This window comes from Cyprinodon tularosa, unplaced genomic scaffold (assembly GCF_016077235.1).
Source record: "Cyprinodon tularosa strain WSP-4 unplaced genomic scaffold, ASM1607723v1 ctg418, whole genome shotgun sequence".
NCBI lineage: Eukaryota > Metazoa > Chordata > Actinopteri > Cyprinodontiformes > Cyprinodontidae > Cyprinodon > Cyprinodon tularosa.
Genome location: NW_024039139.1, coordinates 687,410 through 713,101, shown reverse-complemented (window position 1 = coordinate 713,101; position 25,692 = coordinate 687,410). Strand labels below are relative to the sequence as shown.

At 41.2% G+C, this 25,692-nt stretch overlaps 1 protein-coding gene across 2 annotated transcripts; it reads left to right on the top strand.

The window, feature by feature from the left end:
* Nucleotides 1-772: 772 nt before the first annotated feature.
* Nucleotides 773-25,692, top strand: snx30 (sorting nexin family member 30). Of its 2 annotated transcripts, none has more exons than XM_038298969.1 (9): nt 773-1,066; nt 5,609-5,824; nt 13,479-13,589; nt 13,675-13,833; nt 16,431-16,620; nt 17,284-17,483; nt 18,502-18,591; nt 18,791-18,943; nt 21,993-25,692. In XM_038298969.1, the coding sequence occupies exons 1-9, from the start codon at nt 932-934 to the stop codon at nt 22,068-22,070; spliced, it is 1,332 nt and encodes a 443-aa protein (XP_038154897.1). In that variant the 5' UTR covers nt 773-931; the 3' UTR covers nt 22,071-25,692. The 2 variants fall into 2 exon arrangements, with proteins under 2 accessions (XP_038154897.1, XP_038154896.1); XM_038298968.1 differs by having other exon boundaries at nt 5,606-5,824.

The window sequence follows — 25,692 nt, the reverse complement described above, 5'->3', positions numbered from 1 at the left end:
GTTCCAGCGCATATTGGAATAGAAGGAAATGAGAGAGCAGATAAAATAGCAAAAGGGGCAATTCAAAAACCAATTAGCATTAAAGTTAAAACAAGTAAAGCTGAAGGAAAGAGTATGGTTAAGGAAAAACTGATGGAAAAGTGGCAGAAAAGGTGGGATGAAGAAATAACAGGAAGATGGTTTTATAAAATTCAGAAGAAGGTTAAAGAAAGAAGAAAGGGAAAAAGAAATAGAAAAGAGGAAAGAGTGATAACCAGGATAAGATTTGGGCATACTGGACTTAACTACTCACTTTTTAAAATTCAAAAACATGCAACTGGTAAATGTGAATATTGTGGAGAATGGGAAACAGTAGAACATGTTATTCTAGAATGTGATAAATATGAAAGAGAGAGAAGATGTATGATAAAAGAATTTGAAAGTATTAAGGTAAAATTTATGTTAATAGATATTTTGAGGGAAAGTTTGGAGAGCAAACATATACAAATAGTTATTAGATTCTTAAAGAAAACTAAGATATTCAGTAGAATTTGATAGAGTAGACATAAGAGTGAATGTGTGGATGATAGTGATGAGTAGAATATAAATATGGATGTAAGTTTGTTTGTGTGGGTTGGTAGGTGTATGTATGAGTATATATAGATATATATATACAAAAAGAGCGTTAGACCAACGAGAGCCACACTCCATACCAGTAAGTGGCGGTAATGCTACTATTAAGTTTGTTGCCAACCGCCAATAAACACAACAAGAAGAAGAAGAAGAAGAGCAGTACAGGTCAGCTGACTGTTGTGATCAACTAGCGGTTGTTGTTAACGTCTCATCCGAAGAGGAGCCTAGCAGAGAGGGCCCTCACCTGTCCGTCCAGCCGCTCCCCACCGGACAGTCCTTTCCACCGATAAGCGGCCGCGTCTTCCCGCCCTCCGCAGGGATGAGTGTCGGTGTTCCGAGAGGCCTGGCCAGCTCGGGGCAGAAGCTCATCACGGAGATCCTCCACCCGCTGTCCGCCGCCGAGGAGCCGATGTCCCCGGGGCCAGATGTCACCGCGGGCGCAGATCAGGAAAAGGTGAGGATGAGCTGGAGGAAAACACAAGAAGAAGAGAGAAAAATTCACTGATCAGAGGGAGATTCTCTGTTCAATGTTTCCAGGATCCTATAGAGACTAAATTCATTCACGTTCGGCTCCAAATTTCACAAAAAACAACAATATTATACAACCGACAGTAAAACATTAAGTTAATTTAAATTTAATCTAGTTCAAACAAAAAACATTCCCTCAATATTTTATTTGGAGTTTTATGAGATTTAAAAAACAGAAGCAATATCACAACAATAACAGCTGCTGCTCTCAGATTGGTCATCAGTTTCACTTTACCACTGATTTGAAGGAGCCCTTTCAATAACAGCTGCTTTAAAAGTGAAATCTTGGCCTTACTTCTACTTCTATAATCCCCTCTATACATCTCCTCATCCACCCATGAACCAGCTTCTCTGTCCCTGCAGAAAAAAGCAGCATCTTCCCCATGATGCTGCCACCACCGTGCTCCAAAGTGGCAGGTTTTTCGCCTTCACAGAGAGCACAATACAATATACAGCAAAACTCTGCTTAAAAGTTTTTCTTTTCAGATTTTATTGATTTTTGTTTTGGAAAAATCCACAAATAAGGAACTTAAACACTTATATGATCGATTCATGTGTTCCCGCCTTTCCACCTCATTAATTCAGATTATTTGCACCATTTGGCACACAAAACTGACTTTGTCTTAATTATCTTCAGTCTAGAAAAACACCACCGGCTTTCAATAGATGCATTATTCTCTGACCCGCAAACCATTTTCCTGCTTTAAAAGTGAAATCTTACTTCTACACCTTCCGTTCATTTTCTGCGCATATAATCCCCTCTATCCATTTCCTCATCGACCCATGAACCAGATCCTCTGTCCCTGCAGAAACTAGTTAAGCAGCATCTTAACCCCATGATGCTGCCACCACCGTGCTCCAAAGTGACAGGTTTTGGCCTTCACAGACAGCACAATACAGCAGAACTCTGCATCATAGCTGTTTGATCTTCTTTATCCGGGTTTTCTTTTCTTTTTTTTTTCTTTTTTTTTTTTTTTTTTTTTTTTTTTTTTTTTACAGTGTCCTGTCTGGCAAGGTGGCAATAAGAATAATTGTCTTGATGCCAAAAGGAGCCCAACAGATTTTACTTTCACAAGTGTAGCGGTATGGCAATTGCCATACTGCTACACTTGTTTCTTGTATATAAATTGGTTTATTATAATTATGCAGGGAGTTTTACAGTTCATATGGACACTGCAATGTAAGTAGAGCAGAAAAACAGAAGAAGAAGAAGGAAAAAGAAAAAGAAAAAAACAGGACAAAAGATGAAAGAAAGAGGAGATAGGAAGGAGACAATGACAAAACATTTTCAGTCTGCTTCAACACCTGTAATGAGATGGAAAAAAAAAAAAAAAAAAAAAAAAAAAAAAGAACAGCACAACCCAAAAACATGGTACGAGATATACAATAAAGCAAACACCTTGAAACTATCGCTAACGTAATATTATTAAGTCTGACATGTACTCTGTGTTACCTGAAGATATGAATGTGGGGTTTCTGTTTGGAAGTGAATCTCTAAGTACCTGAAGCCTAGCACCTGTAGTTGTTTGTGAGGGTGAACTTGTGCATGTAAAGTTTTAACCATAGAAAAAATGCTCAATAGTGGTTGTGGAGAGCCGGAGAGGCACACCCCCCAGAGCACTGAGTCCAGCGCCGGGAGACCCAAAGCCCCAGGCGCCCAAGGGGACCCCAGAAGCGAAGGCACCAAGGCGGGGCCAGCCCCGGAAATCAGACCCCACCAAGGCAGGAGGAGAGACAGCCACGAAGAAGCCCCCCAGCCACCGCCATGCCGGCGCCCCGGGGAGCCGCGGGGACGAGTCCGCGGGCCCCGCCGGCAGCCGGCCACCCCGAAGTAGGGCCGGGCACCGAACACCAGCCCCCCCACGGCGCCGACCGAAACGCCCCAGCCCCACAGAGCACCGAAACACGCCCCGCCCCCCCAGCACCAAGCCCCGGCGACCGGCCGCAACACCCACCGCGACCGCACCACCCAGGAAAACACTCAGGCGGCCCCGCCCCCGGCCGGGGCCCACGCGCATCCGCCGCGAACCGGCCGCGAGCGCCGCGGGACCCCCCCAAAACGCCCCCCCGGCCAAAAGCGCAGCCCCACCCCACCAAGACCGATGCCAACAGCGCGCAACGAAACACACCGCGCACAGAATCAGCCCGAGAGCAGAAAAGCCGCCCGGCGCAAAACCGCAAGAAGAGCAGACCGCAGCCGGCGCAACCACCCCCCCCAGCAGCCCGAGGGGCAGCACAAAGCCAGAGCGGAGCGAACCGCGCCGCCCCCTCCACCGGACGAAGCCAAAGCAGCCCAGCCACGTCCGCCGCCCGCACCAGGCCCCGACACGCGGCCAGAGCAGCTCCGCCGCCCCGGCCCCCCACCACGCGCCGGCCATAGCCACTCCAGGCCCCCACCCGCCCCGCAGCCCCACCCGCCACGATCAGCGGGAACAGAGCAGCCCCGCCATGCCTCCAGGAGGGAAAACCCACCCGAATACCTAGCCAGCGCAGCCAGCCCGCCCAGACCGGCCCCCCAACACTACCCCCGCTGGAGCCGCCCGGACCCCCACACACCAGCGGCGCGCCGCCAGCAGGACCCCCACCCAGCAGGCCCGCCCGCCCCCCCCAGAAAACAGACATGCCAAACCCCCCAAAGGAAGAAGAAAAAAAAAAAAAAAAAAAAAAAAAAAAAAAATCCGGGTTTTCTTTTCAGATTTTTATTGATTTTTGTTTGGAAAAATCCACAAATGAGGAACTTAAACAAACAGGTATATGATTGATTCATGTGTTCCTGCATTTGCACCTCATTAAGTCAGATCATTTGCACCATTTGGTGCACGAAACTGACTTAATCTTAACTAACTTTAGTCTAGAAAAACAACAGAGTAGGTATAGAAGGGGCTGGGGGGGATGCGGCATCCTCAGCAACCTCTGAGGGCTGTGTAAACATCGATGGAACGAAGCTTTTTATTCATCACGGAGCAACAACCGTTTCTAACCAGCAGTTAATCATTGCCAGTGAGAGATGCTGAAACCTGCTTGTCATGGTTACACGCTGTGTGGTGTTGCTTTTTTTACCCCTTCCTGTTGAAGACAGGAAAGGGAGGTCAGTGTAATCTGCTTAACTGCAAACGGCAGCATAAATAAATGCTTTACAGTGAAATGAGAATGATACAGTAAATGGATTTCCAAATGTTTTATCAGCTAAAAATCTGATCCATGTGCTTTTAGATCCCTTTTCTTTGAGTGTTCTTTGAACGTCTCAGTTGGTTATAAAGATTGTTAAGTTTAAACTTATATAGCACTGTTCAATCCATAATCTGCATGCCTGCCAATCAGAGAGGAACTCTGGAGGAGCTGCAGAGATCTACACATCAGCTGAGAGAATCGAATTTGCAGGAGAATCGGCGAACAGGTGGAACAAGATGCTCTGGCTTGCCTACAACTGAATGTATTACAGTGAAACATGGCGGTGGCAGCATCATGCTTTTGAGAGGCTGTCCTCCAGCAGGCATAGAGTTAAGAGTAAAAATGTTGACGCTCATGTAGGATGATCCTAGCAGAGAAGCAGCAGAAGACTGCGCTGTGGTCACAGGGGAAGGTTTTCCTCATGGGGTCAGTTTACTGTCTTATTAAAGCTGTTGTAATAAAAAAAAAAGGAAATTTCAAGGTCATCTCTAGTAGATTTTGTTACTTCTTCTCTTTCTAGAAGCAACAGAAACCGATCTGAGTGTTTGATAGTGGAAACGGCTCCTGGTGCTGTTTCCTGCATATGGCCGACCGTTTTTTTAGCTGGTTGTTCATTCACAGCAACGTCCTGATGCAGCGTGATTATCTGAGCGGTGTTTGTTTAGCAGAGCAGGTCAGCAGCAGTGGAAGGTTTGCTGCTGTCAGCGCCTGTTTTCTAAGGAAGCTCTTTGTGTGTTTGTGAAGTGGACTGAGGAAAGGAGGACAGAGGAGCAGCTCTCCTCTTCCTGCTGACCGAATTTGACATGTCGCACACCTATCCTATATAATAAAATAGAGATTTTTTTCATTTTTTGCATACTTCGTATTTCCTCTGGGGGTAAAAATTCTCCATCTGAGTTATCAGTGGTGTTTGGAGGGTTTTAGAGCTTTTCTCAGTCTCCTATAAGGTGCAGCATTGTTATTTTTCCTCTTTATTTATTTCCTTTAAAACTCAGGAGAATTAAAAGCAGTTTAGTCGCAGTTGTATGACGGTATATCTCTTTCTCTGATTATTTTAATCCTCCCAGACTGGAAAAAAAAGCAAGAATTCTTCCAGTTTTTTTTTTCCACCCCCAAACAGAAAGCTGATCCTGGAGATGCAGCGTTTCCACACAGTCTCAACAAGCGCTCCATTGACGATGAAGAACAGCTTCGTCAGCATCACAATCAATCTATCTGTAGCTCTTTCTGCCACGGCACCATCATCAAATCATCGCTCTGGTCTGTTTTTTTTCTTCTCTTTTTTGTTTCCCAGCAGGAGTCTGGCCTGACCAACGGTGCGCCCGTGGAGATCTCCAGGCCCTCCTCTGCATCGGTGCTGCTCAGCAGGCTGCAGCTGGACGACGAGCTGGAGGCAGACGATCAGGACCCGTACGGCTCCACAGAAGCCCGCGACCTCTTCGTCACCGTCGACGACCCGAAGAAACACGTCTCCACCATGGAGACCTACATCACCTACAGAGTCTCCACTAAGGTTTGTTTATTTTGCTCAGGTCCTGTTTAACCTGTTTTTTTGTTTTTTTTTATAGAATCAGATTCTCTTCTTATCTTTTTAAGGATGATGAAAAAAGCTGATTGCTGCTAAAATCTCATGACTGGATTGAACTTTGTTCTCCATGATCTCATGACTGTGAACTTGTGTGTTTAGATTATGATGCCTATGGAATTTGTATGGAGTAGATCATCCTTCTGAGCTGCAGCGGAGAAGAATAAACAAAGTGTGTTCTAACACTAACTTACTAAGAAATTATTTTCCCACAGGCTGCCTGTAAATATTTCCCTTAGTTAATCATTTACTGAAAGGCAGCTATGATTTATATTTTTCATAGGTACGATCAAAGAGCCTAAAAGCTCCATTTATAATCTACTCTTTGCTGAATCCTCCTTTTATTTATTTTTTTCATTATAAATGTGGTCTGGACTACAAATCAAAAAGTAGAAAGCAGATGACTTCCTGAGGCGATGTCAAAATCTGAAAAAAACGTAAATTTACTACAAAACTTCTCAGTGTTTGGGGTCAAATCTAAAATCCACGTGTTGCTGATTCAGGACTTTGGGTTTGGCAGCACTTTTAAATGTGACAAACAGATTAGAGGCGGCGTTGTTGGCCTTCATCCCTTCTTACTGCTTCCAGGCAATAATCTGTGTGTTTATTACAGTGTTGCTTTAGTTTCTGCTGCTCCTTTTCCGTTGCTGTTGCATCAGCAGCCTGAGAAAAAGCAGCGGCTCTCCTGCTGACTGGAAGTAAAAGCCGCGTCACACCCGGCTTGCATTGGAACCTTAACCTGACTTCCTTTTTGATACAGAATTCAGTTCAAAATCGTATATCGCCGACTTTTAAAGATTTCAACTGCTTGGTAACGCGGCTCAGATCCGACCTGCTTTACTCTTAAAATCCAGCCGATGCATTTTTTTCTGAAGCATCACACAGTTTGACACCGACGCTTTGAAGGTTTTGTTTTCCTGCTTTAATTGCTCCCATGGGATCTACTGATATCATATCATAAAACTGCATTAAAACTTGTTCACCAGCGCGTTTTGACCAGTCAGACCCCGACTATAAAAAGGAGAAACGGCACTGCAAACATAACTGAGTGTAAATAGTCCGTCACCATAGAAGTAAATGTTTGTCAGGATTAGGGTTGCAACTATAAATGATTATTTTGCATATCGATTAATGTGTTGATTATTTTATCGATTAATAATCAGATATCCACGGTTCCTTAAAGATTTTTTACGATATTAAACCTTTTCCACTTGACAAGTTCTAAATAGAGCATATTGACAGACGAAAATGTTTTTTTTTTCTTAAATGCAAAATGTTTATACATTTTTTTTTTCAATTTTAATATAATTACTGTTCTAAGTGGCTTGTTCTGTCAGTTATAGCATGTTTTAGAATCTGTGTACTCCAGTTAATTATTATTCGATTCCTAAATTAGTTGTAGATAATTTCAATAGTCAAATAATCACCATTAATCTCTTTAATTGTTTCAGTCCTAGTAAGGATGCTTAAAAAAAAAAAAAAACAGCTTATAACAGATATGGAACAGAGCTGTATTTTTATTTAGAGCAGCTGTTTTCTTCTTTAATGCCACACAGATGTATTTGTAGAGGATAAGAGAGCTTTCAAAATAAAGGTACTTTTTGCTGATGTATCTTAGTAAAGATGTACTGTTTGCTTAAGAGCAGCATTTCAGAAATTAAAACAAGCATTTTCACCTGCAGGTAAAATATTTCTGCACATGTTTTTATATCTGCAGCCATCAGCATAAGGATTAAACCCATGGGTTGTTGCTGCGTTGCACGGTTTAGAACAGGGGTCTGCAACCTTTCAGATACAATTTAGAAGTCATTTAGAGCTACAAAATATTGCATGACTTTTTAATAAAACACAACTAATTATCTTTGTGAAATATCTGCTGTAAGAATTCTGTTTCCATCTTTAAGAACCAAGAGGTTATTTGTTTTTTAAGCTTTTAAGATAAGGGAGACACAAAACAATGGGTAAAGATGAAACATAGATTTGTTGCTAGTTTGTGTTTATAAAAAAAAAAAAAAAAAAAAAAAAAAAGATAAAAACACCTAATTTCCAAGCTAATTAAAAGAATAAAGCTCTTAAAACATATTTCTGGTGCTTTTAAAAGTCATTCAGTTGTGAAAATTAAATTAATATATTCTTTATAAAAACCAACAAAGCTTCTAAGACAGATATTTGTAATTTAGTACTTTGTAATTATAGTACTTAAGTTAATTATTTATATCATCTTTAGCCACCATTCAGAACCATTATAGGGGGTCCAAAGAGCCACATGTGGCTCCGGAGCCGCAGGTTGCAGACCCCTGGTTTAGACGCTTAGCTACTGGAAGAAAAACATAACTTTATCCAGTGCAGGACCCCCAATCAATCGATAGAGAGACAGAGCAAGGACCCCCTCACCATGTTCGTCCATGAAAGGAGAAGTCGGTACCAAATATTTTTTTTTTGCCTCAGATGAGGAGTTTTCACCTGTTCAGCCCAGAATTTTTTCAAAATAAATTTCCCCATTGAAATTTTTCGACAAGATAGATCAAGGATTCCACAATTATCAGGTATTCAATGCAAACTATCGAAAGCTATGGTAAGGAAAGACATTTTATTGTTTATTTTTGAGTGATATTTTCTTTGATGCTCAGCTTGATTATTTGCAATAAACAAAGTAAATCAAATGTTTAAAATAAATGCCTAGGCCTGGTTTATTATTCCCTTTAAATGGATAAAAATACTTGAATCTGATTTACTAACATCCATGTTCCTTAATAAACTATAGGACATGAAACCGCTGAAATGTTTCAGCCTTCTCTTAGCGATCATGGATAATTTGAAAGGGTTTGTGTATCAGAACAGTCCAACACAAAACTGAGTGTGAAGAGAAGTTTAAGTTAATACAGGTGGGAGGCTGAAATACATTTTGGTGAGATGACATTTCGATTCTGCCTCAAAACAAAGGATGAATATATGGAAAGAAGCCTTATTTCAACAGATTAGTGTGGTGGAGGATGAGTGATGCTATGGGCCAGGTACTCAAGAATTGATGGAGAAAATGTGTTTCGGTTTCTCCCTTTTCTTCCCATCATTGATGAATGAAATCACTTGGGTTTAGGGTTTTCTAAATTTTAATAGCTATTTTTCAGACCAAAGTTTTGATGCCAAAGACTTGAAATAAAAAAAGATGAAAGATTATTTGTCCAAAGCCTCAGAGATAAAGTGTGGATTGTGACATAAAACAAAATGGGATGAACTGTGCCTTTCTTCACCAAAGGTTATCTTGGCTTTAACTAAACCAGATCCTTAGAGCCTTTCAGTCCCATATCTGCTTTTAACTGAAGGTTAGGGAAACGCTGATGTTTCTCACTGCAGGCAGAGAGAGAAAGAAAAGAAAAATAACTGTGCTTCAAATCTGACACCTCTATGCTGGTGACTTCCAAACATACGTCAAGAAGTGCTCGCATGATGCATATGGAGAGGCTTCTCCAAGGTCCTGACCTCTGCACTGTTTATATGAGACCGAAACGTGTCGTAAAAGAAGAAAAGTTTGTTTAACATCACAAGTAACAGCTCAGGTTCATTTTAAAGTCATCAGAGCTGATTTTGAAGTGCCTTATATCAGAATATTGGCTTTTATACTGCATTACAGTGAAAAAGTTTAGAATAGCAATAATCCATCCAAACGCCAGGGCCACATGGTGACAGCTGGATTGTGCAGCAAAGCACTTCATTTCTGAAGCCGCATAGAAATAGCTTGCCAAAATAAAAGCTCAAAGTGTTTATGGAGGCTGGAGCTGCGCATGTTATCAGTGATTTATCAGCTGTGTGCTGTATTCATATCACAAAGGAGTGTTGGAGAGCAGAGACTGGTGGCTAATGTTGCTAGTTAGAGTCTAATAGCTGCAGATGTTACATTAGGGCGGCGCAAACGACGTTGCTGAGAAAAGCAGAAGATCACAGAGTGCAGGAAGCACAGATGGGATAATAGGCTTTTATTGCACTTGATATAAGATTTTCTGGTATCTTGCCACCCTAATAGACCCTTTGAGGGGCGTTATTTATCACTACAGTGTTTCTGTGTGTTCACCTGCTATATTTCAGCCTTAATGCCCTGATATCATCAGGCCAACTTTAGTACATTTGAAAGATTTTGTCTTATTTTCATGTATATAGTTTTTTAGTGTCTTTAATCGGGATCTGCCGATCCAATATGAATATTGAATCTGTCTGATAATAGTCAAGAATCTAAAATGGGATTATATCAGCCTGTATCTAAAACCTCTGATATGGTTATGCTTATAGAAACACTCTGCTTCTGTTTGAAGTTCCTGACTATTGTTGGCTGTTTTAGTAAATATCACTTCAGGGTTTCTGCAGGTCATTAAAAATCAGTAAATTATTACTTTATAAATTAAGGCCTTTATTGCCTTTAAAATTAATTAGATGTGATTATTGTGGCATTTGAAATGCTTTAAAGAAAAAAAATACGATTATAAAAACAATTTCGTCAGATATATTATATTGCAATGTATTTGCACAGAACTGCTTCTGATTTTATCGTAAAGCCGTGTGTTCAGAAAAGACGCACGAGGCAGCAAAATGCAAATTTCAACAAAAATGGCTGGAAAACAAGGATTTAAAATTCATTCAATGTTCTTTAATGACTTTTAATGCTTTTTAAAAAGGAATTTTGGCCATGGCTGCAGCCTGTCGACGGTAAAGATGAAGAAGGATTTCACAGTGTTTTTATATACACTATATTGCCAAAAGTATTTGCTCACCTGCCTTGACTCACATATGAGCTTAAGTGACATCCCGTTCCTAATCCATAGGGTTCAATATGACGTCGGTCCACCCTTTGCAGCTAGAACAGCTTCAACTCTTCTGGGAAGGCTGTCCACAAGGTTTAGGAGTGTGTTTATGGGAATTTTTGACCATTCTTCCAGAAGCGCATTTGTGAGGTCGCACACTGATGTTGGACGAGAAGGCCTGGCTCTCAGTCTCCGCTCTAATTCATCCCAAAGGTGTTCTATCGGGTTGAGGTCAGGACTCTGTGCAGGCCAGTCAAGTTCATCCACACCAGACTCTGTCATCCATGTCTTTATGGACCTTGCTTTGTGCACTGGTGCACAGTCATGTTGGAAGAGGAAGGGGCCAGCTCCAAACTGTTCCCACAAAGTTGGGAGCATGGAATTGTCCAAAATGTCTTGGTATGCTGAAGCATTCAGAGTTCCTTTCACTGGAACTAAGGGGCCAAGCCCAGCTCCTGAAAAACAACCTCACACCATAATCCCCCCTCCACCAAACTTTACACTTGGCACAATGCAGTCAGACAAGTACCGTTCTCCTGGCAACCGCCAAACCCAGACCCGTCCATCAGATTGCCAGATGGAGAAGCGCGATTCGTCACTCCAGAGAACGCGTCTCCACTGCTCTAGAGTCCAGTGGCGGCGTGCTTTACACCACCGCATCCGACGCTTTGCATTGCACTTGGTGATGTATGGCTTGGATGCAGCTGCTCGACCATGGAAACCCATTCCATGAAGCTCTCTGCGCACTGTTCTTGAGCTAATCTGAAGGCCACATGAAGTTTGGAGGTCTGTAGTGATTGACTCTGCAGAAATTGGCGACCTCTTCGCACTATGCGCGTCAGCATCCGCTGACCCCGCTCCGTCAGTTTACGTGGCCTACCACTTCGTGGCTGAGTTGCTGTCGTTCCCAAACACTTCCATTTTCTTATAATACAGCTGACAGTTGACTGTGGAATATTTAGGAGCGAGGAAATTTCACGACTGGATTTGTTGCACAGGTGGCATCCTATCACAGTTCCACGCTGGAATTCACTGAGCTCCTGAGAGCGACCCATTCTTTCACAAATGTTTGTAAAAACAGTCTGCATGCCTAGGTGCTTGAATTTATACACCTGTGGCCATGGAAGTGATTGGAACACCTGATTCCAATAATTTGGATGGGTGAGCAAATACTTTTGGCAATATAGTGTATATATGGGGACTTGTTTATGGCATTTAAATTATTTCGAAGAGCATTTAAGAGCATTATTAGACTAACTCATTCCTGTATAAACCCTGCATTTGCTCAAGCCTTTTCTAACATGCTACAATACAAAATAAGTAATAAAAGCATGTCTGATTAATGCTGAGATATCGGGATCAGTCAATTCTCAAAGCCGCGTTGTCAGTATCTCAGAAAAGATGAAGTAGTTTGAGACATCTCCAGTCTTTAAAGAGTCTTCATGACTAATAAACATAGTAAACGACACATTAAAAGGTTTTTAAATTTCAAAATACACTATATTGCCAAAAGTATTTGCTCACCTGCCTTGACTCACATATGAGCTTAAGTGACATCCCGTTCCTAATCCATAGGGTTCAATATGACGTCGGTCCACCCTTTGCAGCTAGAACAGCTTCAACTCTTCTGGGAAGGCTGTCCACAAGGTTTAGGAGTGTGTTTATGGGAATTTTTGACCATTCTTCCAGAAGCGCATTTGTGAGGTCGCACACTGATGTTGGACGAGAAGGCCTGGCTCTCAGTCTCCGCTCTAATTCATCCCAAAGGTGTTCTATCGGGTTGAGGTCAGGACTCTGTGCAGGCCAGTCAAGTTCATCCACACCAGACTCTGTCATCCATGTCTTTATGGACCTTGCTTTGTGCACTGGTGCACAGTCATGTTGGAAGAGGAAGGGGCCAGCTCCAAACTGTTCCCACAAAGTTGGGAGCATGGAATTGTCCAAAATGTCTTGGTATGCTGAAGCATTCAGAGTTCCTTTCACTGGAACTAAGGGGCCAAGCCCAGCTCCTGAAAAACAACCTCACACCATAATCCCCCCTCCACCAAACTTTACACTTGGCACAATGCAGTCAGACAAGTACCGTTCTCCTGGCAACCGCCAAACCCAGACCCGTCCATCAGATTGCCAGATGGAGAAGCGCGATTCGTCACTCCAGAGAACGCGTCTCCACTGCTCTAGAGTCCAGTGGCGGCGTGCTTTACACCACCGCATCCGACGCTTTGCATTGCACTTGGTGATGTATGGCTTGGATGCAGCTGCTCGACCATGGAAACCCATTCCATGAAGCTCTCTGCGCACTGTTCTTGAGCTAATCTGAAGGCCACATGAAGTTTGGAGGTCTGTAGTGATTGACTCTGCAGAAAGTTGGCGACCTCTTCGCACTATGCGCGTCAGCATCCGCTGACCCCGCTCCGTCAGTTTACGTGGCCTACCACTTCGTGGCTGAGTTGCTGTCGTTCCCAAACACTTCCATTTTCTTATAATACAGCTGACAGTTGACTGTGGAATATTTAGGAGCGAGGAAATTTCACGACTGGATTTGTTGCACAGGTGGCATCCTATCACAGTTCCACGCTGGAATTCACTGAGCTCCTGAGAGCGACCCATTCTTTCACAAATGTTTGTAAAAACAGTCTGCATGCCTAGGTGCTTGAATTTATACACCTGTGGCCATGGAAGTGATTGGAACACCTGATTCCAATAATTTGGATGGGTGAGCAAATACTTTTGGCAATATAGTGTATGTTGAGACGTCGGTTTTAAAACTGTTGGTTCCTTTTTTCCAGACAACACGGATAGAATTCGACCTCCCGGAGTACAGCGTGCGGCGGCGCTACCAGGACTTCGACTGGCTGAGGACAAAACTGGAAGACAGCCAGCCGACCCACCTCATCCCAGTAAGCTCCGCCCCTCCTTATTCCGCCCAGACCTGCTGTCCCAGTGAGACGCTCTTCATTCACTCTCTCTTCCTCCTGTCTCTAGCCACTGCCTGAGAAGTTTGTGATGAAGGGCGTGGTGGACCGCTTCTCGGAGGAGTTTGTGGAGACGAGGATGAAGGCTCTGGACAAGTTCCTGAAGCGTGTCGCGGACCACCCAGTTCTGTCTTTCAACCCTTATCTTAATGCCTTTCTGACTGCCAAGGTAAAGCAGCAGTGGACTCTAACGTGCCCAGAAAGGAAAGTAGTAAAAAATAGTAGCAGTGATTCATCCAAGAACATCTTCCACTGCACAGGAAAAAGGCTGTTATTAAATCCATCTGTTAGTGTGGAAACATAATCCGAAACAAAAATACTAAAACATTTACATTTCAGACCATTTCAAATTGGAATGCTTTCTTAAAGCATTCCAATTTGAAGGATAATCCTTAATCACATTTTAATCAAAAACGATTATCAATAAAATAAACCATCTCCTAAATTCAAAAAAACTTTATTTCTCCTTAATTATTATTGAACAAATAATTGAGCACAGCAACACATATGTCTTGTATATAATTAGGATATTCAACCATCAGATTGGTTCAAAGTCTTCATCATTTACCTTTTTCTGAAACCCTCTAATGTTTAATGTAATTTCTTTGAAAACCTCCTTCTATAGAATTGTAAACAGTTCATGAATCTTAATTATAGTATCATTTCTTCCACTAATTATTGTACAAAATATAAGGAATACAATATTTCCTGTAAGGGTTTAACATTTGTTATAAACAGAATGTAAAGTTCTTATTTCTGATACTGACAGAACTATGACAGTTTAGCTCTGCATAAAACAGTGCTTAAAATTAGCTGTTTGATGTGGAGCATTTAGTGCAATTTCTCATCAAGACAAATAATTCATGTTCCTGGTCCTAACTCCTTGCTAACTTGCAGCAATGGCCAGGTAGCATTTTTTATGGCGACCATGGAGGCACGTACCTTTGGTGTCCTTAGCTTAGATAGAAGTACCTTAGATGTCCACTCTAAGGTCCTTTGAGGTTTTCTGATGATGTGATGCTGCTTGTGCACCAGATTTGTAAAAGAAAAGGCTGCTTTTTATGCAAGAAACAGCAAGTACAGAGGTTCCTGCTGGGATTTTAGTATATTTATAAGAAAATACAATTGATGGAAAATGTTCTAATCCAAATTATTGTGTTAAAGTCCTGGCTCTAGTTTCTACACATTTCCAAAGTTCATCAAAGTATTTACTTATCTTCAACCCTGTGGCTCTAAAGCTACATCATTCCAAAATCACTCTTCATCACTTTGTTTTTTACTGCAGTCATTTTGAAATGATTGCACAGAATTCCTTAAAAGAGAATAATACTAAAAGTATCAAGATCCCATTGAAGAAAATCTGTCTTTCTTCTTGAAAATGCTATCTTTTTTCTAGTAGATCAGTTTTATTTTCTTTTTATGGAAAGGAAAACATCTCAGTCGTTCACTAACACTAACTGTGCCTGATACGACACTTTTCAGGGTCTGTTCTTCTTTTTTATGATCTTAAAGGAATAGTACACCCAAAACATGATTAGCCTTCATTTTCTACTCACCCCCATGCTGAACAACACTCTGGAGTACTTTTTTGATATCTCAAATGCATCTGGAGATCTGGGAGGCTTCTTGCTGTCTGCTGACATTCAAATAATGGAGGTCTATTGTGCCCGAGACAGAAAGGTCCATAAAAGTCCACAAAAAACGTGTCAATATTCCTCCATACTGCTCGTCCAATGTATTCCAAGTGTCCTGAGTGGGTAGCATCCAGAATTTACTCGAAACAAAGTCATTTAGAATGTTTTTAGAGCATAAACAGTAGTGTGTAGGATTTCCTGAAAGCGCACGCCTGCGAGTTCACGACGCTACGGAAGCCGTCAGACCAAACCAGCGCATTCAGCTCGGCAAAGAACTCATGCTCTTCCTCAACACTGAAGTCCTCAGACATTTTTCTTTCGTTGTTTCTTTCTTTGCTCAGGTAAACATCACATTTCTTCTTCTACGCTTGCATTATCGGCAGAGCAGATGCTGAATGCGCACTTTCATCTGGTTTGGTCTGACGGCTTCCGTAGCGTCGTGATCGCGCAGGCGCGCGCTTTCAGGAAATCCTATACACTACTGTTTATGCTCTAAAAACATTCTAAATGACTTCGTTTCGAGTAAATTCTGGATGCTACCCACTCAGGACACTTGGAATACATTGGGCGAGCAGTATGGAGGAATATTGACAAGTTTTTTGTGGACTTTTATGGACCTTTCTGCCTGGGGCACCATAGACCTCCATTATTTGAATGTCAGCAGACAGCAAGAAGCCTCCCAGATCTCCAGATGCATTTGAGATTTTGAGATATCAAAAAAGTACTCCAGAGTGTTGTTCAGCATGGGGGTGAGTAGAAAAGGAAGGCTAATCATGTTTTGGGTGTACTATTCCTTTAAATGTGAAAATGTTGAGTTTGCTTAAATATGTTTCAGACTCTTGGCTGTGTTTGGGGTTTATGAGGGGAAATAAACACTCCAAGGGGATCTAGTGTAAAATCAAAGTTAAACAAGAACCCAGTGTTAGTTATAGTGGTGGCTCTGTGATGCTGTGGGCCATCTACACCTGATTTCACGTAAAACATTAAGAAATAAGTAAAGGATTCACTCACAGATTAATACCAGATTAATTATGCAAAGGCATCTTAACTTCCAGTAAAGGAGGAGCTCATAAGCATTAGATCAACCGTCTGGATCTGTTCCTCTTCACCCTGATGTAATGCGTCTCTGCAGGACCTGAACAAGCGTCAGGGTCTGGCCCTGCTGACCAAAGTGGGAGAATCGGTGAAGCATGTCGCCGGAGGCTACAAGCTGCGGGCGCGGCCGGCCGAGTTCTGCGCCATGGGAGAGTATCTGGACACCTTCAGCCAGAAACTGGGAACCATTGATCGCATCGCTCAGAGAATCCTCAAAGAGCAGTCAGGTAGGTGCCTGTCTGGTGCCCACACAGCGCTGTTAACTCTCACTGCAGATTGGTTCATATTAAACTTCCCCTTTAAAATACCTTGGAATAAATCTGTAAATGTAAAATGTTCGTTTGTTGAAAAAAGAAAAGATCCAAAAGTTATTTAAAGTTCAGTTTTTTGTAATTACGAGCTACGAAACATGATGGCAGCATCATAACGTTGACATGAGTCCTTAGCAGCTTCACAGGTTAGATTGACTTTAATTTATAGATTTTAAGAACATAAGTTCATGTTCCTGCCATGAAAACAGAACCAGAGCCGACTGCTAATCTGAACCACCTTTTAAATCCTGAAAAACAAGCAAACCCACATTTAAAACAACCTTTTTAACTGAAAGAGAAACTTCCTTCACTCAGCAATGAGGGAAGAGTAAAAGTTTACCTGCAGAGAGCTGCTGATCCAGTTGACCTGACTCATGCATGGCCAGCGATGCCGTAAATAAATACCTGCCATGTGAAATGTTCCCTTTCACCATCTGTCAGGGCCGCTGGTTTGCAGAGTTGGACGCCTACTAAGAACACACTAGATGGAAGCTCAGGAAGCCACTTAATCGCTTGCAGTCTTTTTGTAGGGATCCCATTTTGCTCACGTTTCACTGTTTTCCTTCTTTTTACTACCAGAGTACCTAACAGAGCTGCGTGAGTACGGTGCTGTGTATTCCAGCTGGGCCGGGTCAGAGGAGCAGCTGCAGCGCCCCCTGGAGGGCGTGGCCGGCTGCGTGACCACAAGCTGTGGTGCCTTGGAGGATCTGAGCGACAACATGAGCCAGGACTTCCTGCCCGTTCTCAGAGAATACGTTCTTTACATCGAATCTATGAAGGTGAGTTTGAAACCTACATCAGTTCCTAAACTGCTTCCTCTGCCTGGAGCAGCAAATCAAATCCACATCCTGACTCTTTCATCTCCCTGATTTACTCCCGCAGCCTCTATCTGTATCACTTATGACCAAAACACTCACTTTCACCCTGTCTTTCTTGTTGTTTAATGCCTGTAATGTTAAAAAAAAAAAACCCATGTGATCTGCACGGCCGTGGTTATGAGCCAGCTCTGCAGATCCACAGACCAAGATCAGGTCCACTCAGCTACACAGGCGCCCTGGCTAATATCTGCACCTTAATAAACTTCATAATTTATTAAAAATGTAACATTTTTATAGGTTATAGCAACAGATTCAGAGGCTCTTCTACCAGAAATGATGCAAAAAATTAAGCAATAAGGGGAAATTTGATGTTTATCTCTTCTTTTATTAACTTTTCTGCTGACCCTTTCTTTAATTCTTTAAAGTATATATTTTGTGAAATATGTTGATAGAAAAAAAAGCCCTTTGCTTTCTTCTCCAGCCTTTCCAGCCTCATAGCTTAATCACTTTTGCTCCTAGAAAAAAAGCGCCATCAGGGCTTTTTTTTATTTTCTTTTTTGCATGCACTGCAAAAACGATCTAGAAATAAGTAAAAAATTTCTTAAATTAAGTGTATTCACCCTTAATTTGAGCAGGTAAATGAGATAGTTTGCCAATGGAATGAGTAATTTTACTCTTGAAATAAGATAATTAGATAAAATGCACTTGAAATAAGACAATGCAATTGTGTTTTCTTATTTTAAGTGTAAATTCTCTTGTTCCATTGGCAAAATGTCTCTTTTACCTCCTCAATTCAAGAACAAATGCACTTATTTTAATAAAAAATGACTTAGCTAGATTAAAATTTTTTGCAGTGTGCATCATGTCCTGTCCAGCTCATAACTCAGCAGAATTGTCTGCATGTTAAATTGGTCACATGCTGTTTCTTCGAGGGCGCAGTGTGTTCATATTAACTTTGAGGCCTTCTGTCTGATAATAGAACGTTTTGAGGAAACGAGACCAAGTTCAAGCGGAGTACGAGGGCCGCCTCGAAGCAGCTGTGTTACGCAAACAAGAAGATCGAACCCCTGTAAGCGACATGCTTCCTCTCATTTGAGTTTCACAAGACTGTCAGATTTCATCTGATTACAATTTATATCTACAGAGTAAAAATGTGTTTTAATCTTTCCCTCCTGAAATTCCTCCTTCCACGCCGCAACTTAGATCTCGCTAACAAGTAGCGTTGAGCCCAGTCCCCTGTAGCTTTAGTTTTCTCTGCTCCGCTGCAGATTCCTGTGGAAGTGGAGAAATGCCAGGACAAAGTGGAGTGTTTCAACGCTGACCTGAAAGCAGACTGGGAACGCTGGCAGAGAAACAAGAGGCAAGACTTCAAACAGCTCCTCACGGGGATGGCCGACAAAAACATCAACTATTATGAAAAGGTACGTGAATAGAGAAGGACAAAGAAGGACTCAGATCTCCACTTTTCTCAGCCCTGGTATGGTATCACAGATCATAGATTAGTTTTCATTCATGGCCACAGACCCTAATGCATTCGGTTTAAATGGCTGTGAATCGGATATGGCCCTTAAAACATCATAAAAAAAAAAAACAAATGCATGCACTTTTATGCAGCCCCATTTACCCTGAAACCCCTTTAATAAAACCAGTGAAACAAATTTCAGAACTCAACTCTGTCCACATGACCGCTGTTAAGCCCTTCAAACAGGACTTTATGGGGGATTGGCACAGAGAAAAACTTTGCTGAAAGGAAATCCGTTTGCTGTTTTTCCCCATACAGAAGATATTTGTGAGGCAAGAATGCTTTTATATCGTTCTGAGCACCTTTATCTCCCAAAACATCTGCTAAAAGATACGCCTTCCTGTTTTAATTTCTGAAGGGATTCTTTAGAGCACATGCATTTCCTCCTTGATTTGTAAGAATGATACAATGTGGACCGTACTTACTGTGTTGCGATGGGAAACTGTGTCTCAGACCAAATGGCATTGACATGTGGGGTTCTGCAGGGGTCGATTCCGGGCCCCCTCTTGTTCAATCTGTACATGCTTCCATTCATTTCCACTAGCAATGTATCCTATCACACTCCACAGACGATACTCAGATCTACGTTTCACTGACGGCGGGTGAACATGGACCTGTAGATACCCTGTACCATTCTATCAAATAGCTCTCCAAAAAAGTTTAAAAACAATCTACTGGACTTTGTTTCCAAGTTTGAAGATGTTTTGAAGAAGTTTTTTCAATTCAAAATGTTAGAAATAGCATTGAGTTCAAGGCCTTATAGAGTGTTGTGCAAAATAATATTCTGCAGATAATGAATAAATGATTAAAGCTATAGTTAATTATTTAACCTATTCAAAATCGGAGGTGAAATCAAGAGAATCTTTTGTTCTGTTTGTGAAAAAGGAAAGGGGGATGATTTTAAATGGTTCATCCGTTTGATTTGGGCTCCATTGTGGCAATATATCCCAACAGTGTACTTAGAAGACATGTAAATGGCTCCTGACATACGAGTCCACCCATTTGGAATTGACATAGACAAAACCTGTCTATGTCTCTGAAAGGTGGATAATTAAAGGGAATTGTTGGCTTGGCTGCAGAGGCGTGGTGCTCTGGTTCCCCTGTTATGGGGTGGGGGTTGTGATGATAGCGGGAAGGAATCAACTTAATGGCTGAATTGTAGGTTTTTGAAAACTGAAATCTGAGTCCACCCGCTCTGTTTAAGGTTGTTTTTTCTTTATTAACATAGATGGCTTTCTTCTCGCCCTCTCAAACCACCTATCCTCTCTGTCCAAAATGTGAACATTCTGGTCCTCAAAAGAATGTCCTCTGTCCATAATGTGTAGACGTACCGCAGAGTTGTCCCAAGGAGGCCGCTCTTCTGTGTTGGGCCGTGCGTCTGTGGAGAGGTTGTTTGGTTCCTCCAATATAAAGATCAGAGCATTCCTCACTGCATTGAACTGCACTCCGCTCATATTTGGTCTGGGGGTTTTGTCTTTAGGATGCACTAGTCTCTGTTTAAATATCAAATAGATCAGTGTGTGGATGCAAAACAACTTTGTCCTGTTAACTAGAGATAAAACTGAGATAATTGTCTTTGGACCACAAAAACCAAGAGAAGTTGTCATTGATCATCTTAAAACTCTTTTGTTGGAACTAAAAAATTCAAGGTAGAAATCTCAGGGTAATCATGGACTCTGACCTGAATTTCAAAAGTGATATTACTGTAAGTCCATTACATCAGCGGCCTATTACCGGTTAGACTATTGTAACAGCCTGTTCACTGGCCTTTCCAAACAAGCTGTTAGATAACTGCAGTTTATCCAAAATGCTGCTGCTCGTGTCCTCACAAGAACCAGGAAATACGACCATATTAGTCTAGTGCTCTGGTCTCTGCACTGGCTTCCTGTGACTCAGAGAATAGACTTTAAAACATCTCTACTTCTGTACAAGTCTTTTCATTGTTTAGCACCAAAGCAAATCTCTGATATGTTAGAGCTGTATGAACCACCTCAGAGAGGGGTCTCCTGCTGCTTCCTAGAAAACATGTCTATTCACTGTTGCCTATGGCAATTTGTTGTATTTTAACTACTTTTAATATATAATATGTATTTGTAGATATTTGTATTACCGTAATTTTCGGATTATAAGCCGCGACTTTTTCCCCATTTTTCAACCTTGCTGCTTATATAACAATGCGGCTTATCTATGGACTTTTACAGCTAACGGCCACTAGGGTAATACCTAAATCTATGGATTTTACCATCCACCATGTTGTTGTCACATTTGCTTCAACACACAAGTACGGTAGCCTTGCGCGCGAGAATGTGGAGCAGAAGCAGACTTCTACTGCGAGTGGTACGAGACGGAACGACAGCAAGAAAGATGGACATTGCGAGCGCAAGACAGTTTATGTATGCGGCTTGTATATGTACAAATCATGCAGTCTATCTTCTGTGGCTTATATTCAGGTGCGGCTAATAGTCCGAAAATTACTGTAATTAGTTTGTTTTATTGTGTTTGTAATGTTGGTGTTGCTGTGAGGCACATTGAGTTGCCTTGTGTATGAAATGTGTTGTATAAATAAATTTCCCTTGCCTTGCATACAATAACAGAGTTAACAAACTTCTCAGTAAAAAAAAAAGTTATTAACAAATATAAAAAACAAAACATTAACAGCGGATAGTAAATGGAGGGAGCAGCAATGCATGCACTTTATGTTATCTCACATGGTTGCTGGAGGCTTTAATGGATCGGTGACATATTGGCTGAAGCCAATTAAAAAAAAAAGAGAGAAAAAAAAGCTAATATTGGGCCAAAACCCCAGCCAACACCTCCCATAGATTTTGCAAACATTTCTCTAGTCTCTAAATGTGTATAGCTGGTAGAGCCCCCTGTGTTTCCTAAATACGTGATTTAAGCTGAAGGACAAAAGGTATGAATACTTCCTCATTCTCCCCTCTCTGCAGTGCCAGGATGCTTGGGAGTCCCTCATAACTCTCCTCCAGGAAAAACAGACTGAGGACAAAACGAGTGAGACGAACTGAACCTAATGTGTTCTTTCACCTCTCGCTCACCCACGCCATGGAAAACCCCCCCAAAACAAAACAAAAAAACAGCTGCTGGGGCTGCAGGTTCTAACTGCTGATGTCTGCCTCCGGTTCTACCGAGAGACGATCGCACAGGAAGCAGCTGCCTTCGATTCGACCTGCGAGGAAAGACGGTGTTGAGCGGTGCGTTTGAGGTCAGCTGGGAGAGTAGAGAACCTCCTGTACAGATCTTTATTTTCTTTTCTATGGACATTTTCTACCTAACACTTCAATCTTTTTTTTTGTTGCCAATGCTGCTTGTGTTTATTTAACTACCTTTGTGGAGAGATGGGGCCCTCTCCATTTTCACACTGAGCCAAAGGACTATCGAGGAGCACAAATGCCACAGTTCAATAAACCGTTCATTTGGTAAATAAATATTTATCTGCTTCCAATTGAATTAAATTGTAGAGGAATTAATTGATTGGTTATTATTTGATTGAAATTATTCAGAAGCATTTTTTATTTTAGTTTAATTAATAAAATCAGGAGACTGCTCCACAGCTGAGTTTCATTGCTGTTTAAATCATCTTGATCAAATGCAGCACAAAGCCTGGTAAAAGTGAGTAAATATGGAAGTGGTTGCATCTAATATGTGATGCAGTTTATTTAAAACTAAACCAAGTCCGTTATAATGGATATAGAAAATTGTTTTATTAACCAAATAATTCGACTTATTGGATTGTGGCATTTATTTTGCTCTTGATTAATAAGAATAACTGTTGCAAAAAAAGTGGATTTTTATTTGGACTTTTTTTGTGTTTGTTTTATTTGCTCCTACTAGGAATTAAAAAAAAAAACTTGCTGAAAATGTTTTGTTATAAATCATTTTTCAGTTAACACATATTTTATTTGGTGCTTGTTACATCCAACAGTAATGGTCCGATTTTTTTTATTTTTATTTTAAGCTCTTTGGTGCTTTTCCACGGGTTTGTTTTGTTTTTTTCATACATTTGATCCCATACTCTTTTCCAACATCTGTTAATAATTCAGGAATGTGATGACAAATGTCTCCATAAAACAGTTTTACCTCCTGAGCTTTATTGAAATGTGTCAAACAGCACCATCTAGTGGCAAAGCTCTTAACTTCCATTTCTCCTCCAGTTCTGTTGGTAGAAAGGTTCCATTGATAATTTAAAGCCACAGTATCCTGATATTCCAGCTTTTTCCTACAAACTGAAGTTGGTAATGTTAGGCAGTGTGGGATTTGTCCTGGAATAGCTTAGAGTGGGAATTGTGGAATCATTCCAACCTGCATAAAAAGGGCCTGAAATGACCCTATAACCAGCAGGTGTTTTAGATCAATACTTGTTTGCAGAGCCCACATACAGGCTGGTGCCATCTTTACTTTGTTCAGTAACTTATTAAAGAGAATGGAGCTGAATGACTCAGTCCTGTGGAAACCTTTCCAGTGTACATTGGTTCATCCTGTTCACAGTATTGACGTTGTGCAGGGGTGCGTAGATCTGTGACTCAGCTGCAGATTCAGCTTACCAAAATGTTCTGTTTCAATTTTTTATTACATTCTTGATTGGGTCTTGCATAAAAGGTGCAAAAAACCAAATGCAGAGTTCATATGATGGCTCTCAGCCTCAGCAGGAAGATCAAACCTTCATAAAATGTCCGTATTTAATGCCTCATATTCCCCCCATACTGAACAGTGTGTTCCACACTCACTGCAACTTGCCATTTAGTAGCAAAATGTGACCAATGATTTCAGGGCAGGCTTAGCTATGTGACACGATCCTAAAACCACTGAAACATTTAGCTTTTGTTCATTTTTGCACAGATGTAGCCTCAGATAGTGTTATCTCTCCAGTGAAAGAGATTTTCAGAATAAAGGTACAATTTCCATATCGAAGTGATGAAACTGATGCCACACCGTTGGGCCTGCCCTCTTAGCAACCAAACATAACAGAGGAATTAATGTCTCCAGCTCCTAGATGTTCTCAGCTGCCCTGTTCTTTTTGTCGCTCATTATTATGTCTTGGGTGATCTTTAAGCTTTAAAGCAGCTACTTCTTTTATCGCACTGCCAGATGTGACCAAGGACAAAAAATGAAGGAAAACAAATTTTTTTCAGCCATGTAAGGGGTCAGAGTGGAGCTGTTCCAGGTAGCTATGATGCTAGGATGACCTGAGGCAGCTACAGCAGAGGAGGAGCTCACACTAAAAGCCTGAATGACTGTATCTGACTGAAATAATGGCAAAATATGATGATGCACTTTGAAGAAGGGAGCAGAGATCCAAACAGTATCTCAGTTACATTATTTTACCCCCCAACACATTACTATGATACTGTTGTATTAATATAAAGCTTTATTATCAATGTTTTGATGCAAACAACACATCCCCCTCTGCAGTGATCAGCAACCCTGGTAAAGATGTAGAAAAGCCTTAAAACAAGCTAATCTTTGTTAGCAGTCACACCTCACTCTGAAACTGCAGCTGCGCTTCTGGAACATTTTATTTTAAATTGTTGCTCAGTTGTTGGCAACTCAGGATTTCCAAAAATTTGCTCTATAACAAGAATAAACTTTAAACCATTAAACGCTTTAAGATTCAGTCAGTTTAAAGAGCGTAGCTTTCGTCTCATTAAACATCTTTCACATCGTTAAAGATTTTTTTTTTCTTTACCAGGAGTGCAGTTAAATAGGGGGGATATTAATGGGCAGAAGGGAATAATTAGGCTAAAACCTTTTTATTAGTACTCAGGTGTTGAATTCAGATAAGGGTAAGAGAGTAAAAGGTTATTAGAGTTTAAAAGTCCAGCTTCAGCACAACTAAACATCTGGTCTCTGTGCTCATTCATTGTAGTAACTGTTAGCTTTATGTTTACTTTGTTTTAAATCTCCCACTTTCTCAGTGAAAAGTGTTATTTGAATAAAAATTCGAAAGAAAAACAGGTACTAATCCATCCATATACTGTTTTTTATCTGGTGTAAATGAAGTAAGTGTTCAGACATGAGCCAGCCAAGTCTATTTCAATATTACCTGTCAACATGGAAGAAGTGACTGTACATGTGACCCGGTTCTGTAAATTTGACCAATTTGGGTTGTTCTACAGAACCAGACCGGTTCTATCATTTTACATCTGCTGTTTTTTTTTTCTTCTTCTTCTTTTGGCACTAAACATGTAGCTCTTGGTTGCTAAAAGTGAGACGGATGTTGTGTTTTTGTTTAGAGCATCCAGGTAGATCCAGAGAGGCGGCGTTGGTGAAACTGGTCCATTTAAAGTCTCTCTAAAGGGACGTCTGAATGCTTGTTCAGGTCGGGGAACAGTTTTCCTTTATGTTTCTAAGCCAAATGAAACATGGAGATAAAAAAAAAAATCCCATTATCAGGAATCCAACCTGTTTGGAGGTCTGATGTTTTACAGACATCCATTTTTCTTCTTTCTCTGTTCCTCCCCAGTGTGCTTTGTTTACGTCCCCGATTGTACATTTGAATGTTAATAACAGTTTGTTGTAATTCTAAATAAGCTTGTATACTGATGTTTTGATGCAATTTATCTTTACCACGTTTTTTGAAAATATACTGGACCAATAATAAAGAGAATAAATGATTCCTATGTTTCTGCA

Bases quoted from the DNA above. Each gene is read 5' to 3' on its own strand.
- snx30 (XM_038298968.1), top strand. From the start codon at position 932: ATGAGTGTCGGTGTTCCGAGAGGCCTGGCCAGCTCGGGGCAGAAGCTC. The intron at 18,592-18,790 runs GTAAGCGACATG...GCTCCGCTGCAG, and splicing joins AACAAGAAGATCGAACCCCT to ATTCCTGTGGAAGTGGAGAA. The intron at 18,944-21,992 runs GTACGTGAATAG...CCCTCTCTGCAG, and splicing joins ACATCAACTATTATGAAAAG to TGCCAGGATGCTTGGGAGTC.